The 9,279-nt window shown below is 44.5% G+C and overlaps 1 protein-coding gene across 4 annotated transcripts in view; it reads left to right on the top strand.

Annotated features, from left to right (window-relative positions):
- The window catches only part of ZEB2 (zinc finger E-box binding homeobox 2), a 121,153-nt gene that overhangs the window by 109,331 nt on the left and 2,543 nt on the right, over window positions 1-9,279 (top strand). For all 4 annotated transcript variants that reach the window (XM_035897889.1, XM_009642495.2, XM_035897891.1 and 1 more), the window contains one exon: window positions 303-483. In XM_035897889.1, coding sequence (XP_035753782.1) covers window positions 303-483 — 181 coding nt within the window. The remainder of the gene's footprint in view (window positions 1-302; window positions 484-9,279) is intronic.

The raw sequence follows: 9,279 nt of genomic DNA, 5'->3' as shown, positions 1-9,279 counted from the left end.
CCTTTGCATTTTCTGCTCCTTTAAAATATTTAGTGCTGATATGATACATACTGTCTGCCTGTGTAAATTATGTTACTGCAGAGTGCTCAAAGACAGAAACTTGGTTCAAGGCATAGAAGTAGAAGGGTCCTTGGTATTTCCACAGTTCCCATCAGCTGTAGTTTTGCCACCAGCAGGTTCCTAAGCTAAGAGGGACCACCATCCTGAGCAGACATGATTTTGACTTTTCTGGGGTGGTTGGTTCCTCTGTGGGACGGAGCGGTGGTGGAAGGGGGTGTCACTGACGGGTGGTTCCCTCGCAGGGAGAATTGCTTGATGGAACCCCAGACTACATGTCCGGCCTCGATGACATGACGGACTCCGACTCCTGTCTGTCCCGAAAGAAGATCAAGAAGACAGAAAGTGGCATGTACGCGTGTGACTTATGTGACAAGACATTCCAGAAGAGCAGTTCCCTGCTGCGACACAAATATGAGCACACAGGTAGGGCGGCCGTGCGCGCCAAGGGGAGGGTTGAGGTCCATGCTATGCTCTTCACAGTCTTTCACGAGTACACTTGTGCAGCAAACGGTTTGGCAGGTGCTGAGGCTTTCAACAGGGAAGAAATAACATCTTCTGATCAGTTCAACTCATTTTTTATTTTTTTTAATGGTTAGTACTTGGCAAAGGACTGTTGGATGTGACGGGGTGAATCTCGGCGTGAGATGTCATGCTGAGCGCGGTGGCAATTGTGGTACTCAGCATCTCGCAGGACGAGCCCTCTTCAAATAAGGCAGGCCCTAGCACTCAGCAAGAACTGCAACTTGGTCCACACAAAGTCTGGCACGGGAAGGAAGAGTGACAGTGTATTTCTCGTTTCTTAGACACTATCTGGCCCTGCACCATTTAATCCAACAGAAAAACTTCCACTGACGTTAGCAGCGCCGAGAGCTGGCTCTGGCCGAGTTATCTCAAAGTAAACAGCTCACATGGGTTGCTCTCCCCATGATTTTGCATGCCAGCAGTGCAGGCAGGTTGCATTTCACTTTTTCACTTCTCAGTTAACGCCTGGGGAAGGTTTCCTTCTTTCCCGAGTAGGAACCGATTTTTGTCTAGTTCAGGGAAGCTTGCCAAAGCTCACCGCGGATTGTCAGCTTAAAAAATATTTTTGCTTGAAAAATACCCTCTATCACACCTACGTTGGCCATGGTTCCCCTTGCAGGCCGTGCTCCCTTGCCCGCTGTCAAGCTAGGAGAGGCATGAGCCTGGAGGTGGAGAGCTCTCCAAGGGGGACGTATCGGCTCAGCATGTCTCAGTTAGGGGAAAACGGGACTGGAGCTCCCCAAATAATAGAGATATCAAGTTATGTTAGACAAAGGGAATGTGAATTATCATGTGAATTATTGTGCAGCAGGACATAAACCAAACTCCAACTTCCTAGAGTTAGAAAAAGCTTACTCAGGAGGAAACTTTCCTTAACTTTGAAAGCTGAGTCCCACTTCAGGAAATGAAGCAAGTCACATCATCCTTCAATCTCACCATGTGACAGTAAAAAACTTATGCCTCTCTATTAATACATCTTCCAGGCCGCACATAACCATTTGGCATTTCACATATGAAAAATTTACCATTCAGAGGTGGACTGTGCCTTTAAAAGAAAATTCTTCGCTTTGTTATTTTTCCTTCTTATACTTTTCTTCCAAAGTTTAAGCTAATCCCACACAGGAAAATAAAAAAGGAAGTTAAAATACACATGGGATTAGGAAAGAAAATTAAAAGCAACGTTTTGGACTAGATCAGCTAGTTCATTGGTGGAATGTGCTTCCCACTATATTATTCAGATCAAATTGTTTATTCAGTAGAAGAAGCTTTGAAGGCTTTACGTCCCTGCACCTTTCCTCTCCTGAATGATTTTATTACAGCCATCTGCAAACATTATGGTTTACTACACTACTACCGTAAAGCTCTTATGTTAGAACCGGCCTTCATATATATCGGGATCTGGACATATGGTTGAATCCCATAAAGTTGGTAGTCCATAAGGTCGACAGACATATGGTTGAAAGGCTGAAAATTTGACAAGCTGAAATGTGTGCAATCACCTTGATTTGCAAAATAAACTGCATTTGTAAAAGCAAAAATATGTTCTGGTCCTTAAGTAGCACGGGAACCTACTGCCTCGAAAAATACCACACAGCTGTGGCGTAGGGACTTTTCTCCTTCTTCTTTTCTCCATCCCTTTCAGCTTCTCGACTCCACGTCCGTCAATTTTATGGGACTCAGCCTTATGATCCAGAACATGTACGCAGTGTCATATTTAATATGCTAGAAGCAGAGCACGTCATCAAGCTCGAGCGTGGCATTTAGAGACAGGAAGGATGGTCTTGTGGCAGAGGCACAGGCACCGAGGCCGAGAGCACCGTGCTCTTCTCTGCCTTGCCACAGACTTCCTCTGCGAATTTCAGCAAGTGGCTTCATCTTTCTCTCACCTTCGCCCATCTTTGAAACAGAGGGAAATGATACCAGCCCGCCTCTCCGGGGTGTTGTAAATCTTAATTCATGCAGGCTGAAATCCTGCGATGGAACTCACTATATAAAGTGTGAAGTATTATTAAGGACGTGTTTGCTTTTATGGAGCCTCCGCGCATCACGCTAACGTTAGATCGAGGTGGTTGGGAGCTCTGAAGACCTTGGCTGGGCTAGCCTCCATAACTCATTCACAGCCTTCAGGAGGCACACTGCACTGGGACTTTGGCTAATGGCTTAGCGTGCATCTTAAGTGAATTTCAAATTCATTTGATAGTCTTTGGAAAAAGCTTGTAATTGCATTAATAACATAGGTGCGAAATTGCAGTCTGTGTTCGGTGGAAGGATCGAATTGGAAGTAAAGCCTTCTTCTGCATTTGGGGTCAGTTTAAGAGTAGGCCTAGATTTTTCAAACAACTTTTTGAAACCTAAAAAAAAGAGGAAAAGCTGCTTTTCTGAGTGCGTTGCTGTTCTCTGACCAGCTGATCACGATCCGTTGTTACTTCATTAAAAACATATTTTAGGAGGAATTGGAACACTTCCTGTCTTTCCTGGAGAAGCACAAATAGTGGCTGCTGCTTAGACTGATGTCCTTTTTCCTACGTAAAAAGCCCTATGTGCTTTTTTTATGTCTTTTTTTCCTGATATTTGAACAATCAGATTTTTCTTTGTCACCTTCTCACGGTCCACATACCTACTGCAACCAATACTAGAACAAGGGTTAAAAGACTCAGAGGCCACGTTCCTTCTTTGCAGCCCCTAAAGATTTACTCCTGAGAAATTATTTGGAGAAAAAACTAGCATTGACATGTAAAACTACCAGAGCTGGCTTAATCACGTGCAATGCCAACTCCTGTAAAGGAGAAAACAGGAATGTCATAGGTATTGTGGTGGAGCTGAGTTTCCCTGCCAGGGCCAGAAGAAGAATGGGATTTGGCCGGTTCTTTGCGTCAGCCCAAGAGCTTTTGATAGGACCATGTGGCCACAGATCAAGGAACTCTCTGTGATTACCTCTGTACGCTGTGCCTGCCACAGCTTGAGCGCAGTAGAAAAAGGGGCCCAAATTTCACAATCCATAATTTTTAATTATGCAGTATTAGTGGTATTTTGCAATAGCTTCTAGCTTCACGTGGAGAAGGAAAATTTATTGTGTTACTGCAATGAGTGAATTGCATCGGTTCTGGCTGAACTGCAATTTAGTGTAGAGGCCACTGCTTGCTGCAGGAGCAAATTCTGCCAAGTTAATCTTGGGATGCCATTTAATATTAAGAGAAGTTATGTGTCCATTTGAGAATTTGAACTTTACAAGATCCTATTTCTTAAAAACCAGAGGATGCAACACCGTAATTAGGGCGCAGAGCACAGCAGGTAGCACAGGAATTCAGTGCTCACATTATTTTCCTGTGGAGTCGTATGAACCCATCCTAACTTTGGTCAGGCTGAAATTAGTTGAGCAGATACCGCTTCATTTGCATGCATCTAATCCCAGATTTCTCCAAGCTACTTAGCACGAGGGTGGAGATACTTTCCTTACTAAAGGTGAAGACGATGATTGCCTTCATGGCAAAGCATTGGTGCCATTTGGCCAACAAAAAAGTCCTCGCGTTGCAGATAAGGAGGGAAAGCAGTAGTGGGCAAGTGAGCAGGAGAGCAAACAGAATGGAGCACCTTGAAAACAGAAAAATGTCCTGGCTCCTGGATAGAAACACAGCCCCTCCTTTGCCATCAGCGCTGCATTGGGCCGGCTCAGGAGTGTGGGGAAGGTTGGCGTTTGTTCTGCCATCGCCAACGCCCGTGTCTGCTACACACCAGCTTTAGCGTAGCTTCACAAGGAAACGTGCAGCGTGCCTGCTCTGCAACAAAAGCTGGAAACGGTTTTTCAGAATCCTACCTAGAAACTTTAAATCCTTTCATTGTTGTTCTATATTACATCATATTCTATTTTATTACTTGTGTGGGCTGTCGAGGGCCTCATAGCTGTGCTAGAGCTTTCATCCTTTCCTTTTCCACTGTATATTTTATTAAGACCTCTTTTTTATTTTTGTAGCTTTCATGCTGATGCAAGCACTAGTTTTATTTCCAGATTGATTCTGTAAACTAAATATTGTTCTTGAGCCTGGTAGCAAATCAGCTCTCTCTGGCTAGTATTTTGAATTCCCAGCTCAGGAGTTTTCTTTATTTAGAGCTTGATTCATAAAAAATTTACATGCTATTTAAAGGTTATTTTTTTCTTGCTTTACTCTGATACAAGTTTAGAATTTCCCATTTTACACTCAAATAAAGGAAAAAAAAAAAGGATATATTGTATGCTTGTAAAATTTGTTCTGTAGACAAGGTCTCCTATTCAAAACGGAACAGGTGCAGCTTGGGCAATTATATATAAATTGCATTTATCTTGCACCTTTGACCGCTTCGCTGTGCTCTGGCCGCTAATCCATCTCCACTGGGACTACATCTAACATCCAAACCCCCAAGCAGCTTCAAAAGAACTGCCTTTAAAAAATAAAAACAAACTGTCACAAAAATGTTTCCTTCTTTCCTACAAAGAGTGGGATTTCTGTTTGGCCCCCTCGCATAGAAAAAGGACCCACCTGCCTTAGGCAAAGGATGGGTAATATTTAGTCTGGGACCAGTGACAGCTTGTGATCTGATGTCTTATGACTTTTATACCACTGCAAATGGGAAAGGCGTAGCTTTTCAGTCAAAGGCTTTTAGCCCAGGAAGATTCAGAGATACTTACTGCTAGAGATTTTTTTCTCTTGTTTTGTTTTAGCAGAAATGCAATGTTAGAGACTTTGAAAACAGAGTAGTTATAATTTCCCCTCTGCAAATTGAGCGTGAGCCCCTCTGGGAACCTCTTTTTGCAGATGGTGGAATAAAAAAAAAAACCCAAACATTTCCTGTAGATATCTGAGAGAGAATTATCATTTGGTTTCACTACAAAATGTGGCACCTACCTCAGGCATCCACCTTATGACACACAAGTGTTTCGTGAGCCCTCCTGTGAGCTGCCTTGGGTACTTCTCTCCTAGCTCCATCCCCCATGGCCGGATGACACAGGTCAGCTCAGATGAGACTGGGTAAAACCTGTAGGGTGGGATCTTCCAATCTGCTTCCTTTCCACCCATCCCTACTCCACTGATGTTATGACACTGCATGACAATGCTCTTACTGTGTGTTAGCTAAATAGCTGATAAAGCAGCCAGGCCTACCTACAATTGGAGGTTCTCCCCATCCACCTACACTTGTAGGTTCTTCCCATCCACCTACAACTGGAGGTTCTCCCCATCCACCTACACTTGTAGGTTCTCCCCATTCACCTTCAATTGGAAGTTCTCCCCACCCACCTACACTTGTAGGTTCTCCCCATCCACCTACAACTGGAAGTTCTCCCCATCCACCTATACTTGTAGGTTCTTCCCATCCACCTTCAATTGGAAGTTCTCCCCATCCACCTAAACTTGTAGGTTCTTCCCATCCACCTTCAATTGGAGGTTCTCCCCATCCACCTACACTTGTAGGTTCTCCCCATTCACCTTCAATTGGAAGTTCTCCCCACCCACCTACGCTTGTAGGTTCTTCCCATCCACCTACAACTGTAGACTTCTCCCCATCCCCAGTGTAAAATGCCTTATTTCAGCTTTATTTTATGGCCTACTAGTGCGTGGTAGGGATGAGGCACTGCTTTTAAATGGCTGAAGTACTGAGTTTTGCACACGGGGGAAAAAAATAATTCTTCTGCAAATGTTCAGAAACCCGATACATTTAAAAACATATTTCAATTAGTGTTGTAACAGCTGCACACTGTGCACTGCTAAGGTATGTTGTGTGGTGTCTGAACAAAGAACTTTGCTCAAGCTGTCATGTTCCCTCAGATCAAAACTGAGTCCTTGATATGGATGTGGTAGACTAAATAGATCTAGTATAGCCTTTTTAGTAATAATATAAATTAATATGAAAATATGAAGTATTTTAATCTTCTCATTTCTAAATTAATTTATAAAATATGGATGATTCCCTGCCAGGCTACCTCTGTGCTGGCTGGGGGGAGGCCCCAGGTAGCAGAAGCAGGACGTGCCGCATTGAACAAATGCTGCATGCAAGGGATGAGGAAAGCAGGCAAAGACTGAGGGACAATGTGCTGGTTTTGGCTGGGATAGAATGAATTTTTTTCTTAGTAGCTGGTATGGGACTGTGTTTTGGACTTGTGCTGAAGTCAGCATTGGTAACCCAGGGATGGTTTCGTTCCCGCTGAGCAGTGCTGAGTGAGGAGGCTGGGGGGGCACAGGGAGCTGGGAGGGGGCAGGGCCAGGACAGCTGACCCCACCTGACCCAAGGGATATCCCATACCATATGACATCATGCTGAGCACATAAAGCCAGGGGAAGAAGAAAGAAGGGGGGGATATTCAGAGCAATGGCGTTTGTCTTCCCAAGTCACCGTTACGCGTGATGGAGCCCTGCTGTACTGGGGGTGGCTGAGCACCTGCCTGCCCATGGGGAGCAGGGAATGAATTCCTTGGTTTGCTTTGCTTGCGTGCGCGGCTTTTGCTTTACCTGTTAAACTGTCTTCATCTCCACCCACAAGTTTTCTCACTTTTACCCTTCCAATTCTTGCTCCCCATCTCACTGGGGGGGAGTGAGTGAGTGGCTTGAGGAGGGCTCAGTTGCCAGCTGGGGTTAAACCACAAGAGACGAGCACATTGCCCAGCCTTGGGGAAGGGAAGTTGGAGGGAAGCCTGGATGAGGTGGAGGTGGTCGACTTCCATTTCAGGAGAAGAAAAGTGCTGGGCAATTGGATGGAGCACAGCTTGAAGAGAAGGGAAATGTGGGGTGAGAAGAGTGTAGTGGGCATCAAATGTGGTGGGCATCAAATGTAGTGGGCATCAAAAAACCCAGGAAATTTGAAGTAACGGAGAAGGAGTGGTGGTGTGGAGAAGTGGAACAAGACAAGGGTTTGGCTTGTTGATGTTAGGAAAAAATAAGTCAGACAAAGGGACCGAGACAGCATGGGCAGAAGTTCAGTGAGGAGGAGGACACAGAAAAAGGTGCCAAGGAAAAGCAGAAGGTCTATGAGGAACAAAAGAGGAACAAAATTAGCAACTACGGAGATCCTAGCAAAGGGGCAGTGGGGTGTTGCTCCGAGTGGGCTCAGCAGGACGGCTGGGAATAGGCAAGGGTGCAGGCAGGAGTACCTGGTGCCTCCAGTTGGGTGGTTGGTAGTGTTGGGAAAGTTCCCACCTCACCCCTAAGGGTTTTCTTCTGGCAGCACTGGGGTTTGAGAACTGCTTAGGTCGAGAGTACTTTGGGATGTTAAGCTAAGGTGAGTAAGTGACTCGATCGTGCTAAAATCTCCCCAGCTAAGATTGTGGGATTTCCCCATCACGGCAAAATTTGGGCTCCAGATGGCAGGTAGCTGCCTTCCAGCTCTGGATTCGGTGCACCCCCAGGTTGAGGCCAGAGGTTCAAAGCCAAAATACGTGTACAGCTCAAAGCCCAGAGTTTTCTTCAAGCTTGACTTTTAACCAAGAGGTTAAACTGGCAGAAGTGCATATTTAGGAAATACATAATAAAAGCGATACTGCTATAATTCAATATATCAAGCTTGAATTTTCAATTTTACTGTAAAGGGAAATAAAGAAAAAAAAGAAACGCTGTAGTGTGCGAGCTTGGGAAACTCTCATACAAAGAAATGTAGTTTCAGTCCCAATTTCCAGGCGTCCGCTAATTTCCCTGTCACTTAGGTTATTCTATCTGTGGTTTCTCCTGTATTTTCCTTCCTGCCAGATCTCCCCTTCATTTCATAACATACAATTTTTGGCTTCCTTGAGCATTTGTTAATCACACCTTATTAAATGTGAACTTTCACAGTGGGACTTGAAGGTAGCTGTGACTAGATCGGGCAAAAAAATTAGCATATTCCCTGGTACTCCTTCTTAGAGACTTTGCTGTGGAAGTAAAATTTTTTTTCATGCTTGACTTTCCCTGCTCTCGAGCCCAGCAGCGACTGCAGAGGAAAAGAAAGCAGAGCTGGTTCATAAAGGAGCAGCTTGATTTTTCCTGGAAGTCGAGATCTTTCAGTGGTCTGAAAACATTTCATTTTTCCTGCTGGAATTCCTTCTGCACTGGTGCTGCCGGTGGTGGTCTCCCATCTTCCTGGCACTTTGCTCTCAGTTGAGGTTTATTTGCCTACTCTTCACCGTATTCTTCCTCTCCCCACGCTTGCTTCTTTAAGAATTAACGGAATACCACACTTCTACAACTGACAGGATGGGAGGGCTCTGGTGTGAAGTTTATTCCTGTTCTGGTCACATGCCACGTTAGCTAAGTATGATAAATGCACCGGCGGAATCAGGCCAGTTCACTAATAAGTTCTTAACGATCTGCTCTAGCAATAAGACATGCAAAGCAGGGCTTTGCATTCCAGGCACTGAATACCAGCATTTTTATATGCACAAAAATAGCACGAAATATAAAATAATGACCAATTGGCACTGTACCCGCCTGCATGCTTGCACCGCTCTGGAGCATTCAGTTGAATGACACTAAGATTATCATTTGACATTTCAGAAATAAAAAAAAAAATCTGGCTGAAGGTACTAATGTTTGATTTTATTTTTTGCCTTCTGCAATCTAAGTTTGGTGATCGGTCTTCACTAATTCCAATCTTTGCACCATATGTTATGTCTGGATATCTCACGGTTGCATCATGCTTTGCTGAGTTTTGTCGTGTGGCATCATGCTGACAAGTATTTTTTTGTCAGCTCTATTTTGG

Source organism: Egretta garzetta, unplaced genomic scaffold, assembly GCF_000687185.1.
Source record: "Egretta garzetta isolate BGI_Z169 unplaced genomic scaffold, ASM68718v1 scaffold197, whole genome shotgun sequence".
Classification (NCBI taxonomy): Eukaryota; Metazoa; Chordata; class Aves; order Pelecaniformes; family Ardeidae; genus Egretta; species Egretta garzetta.
This window is presented reverse-complemented; position numbering and strand designations above follow the sequence as displayed.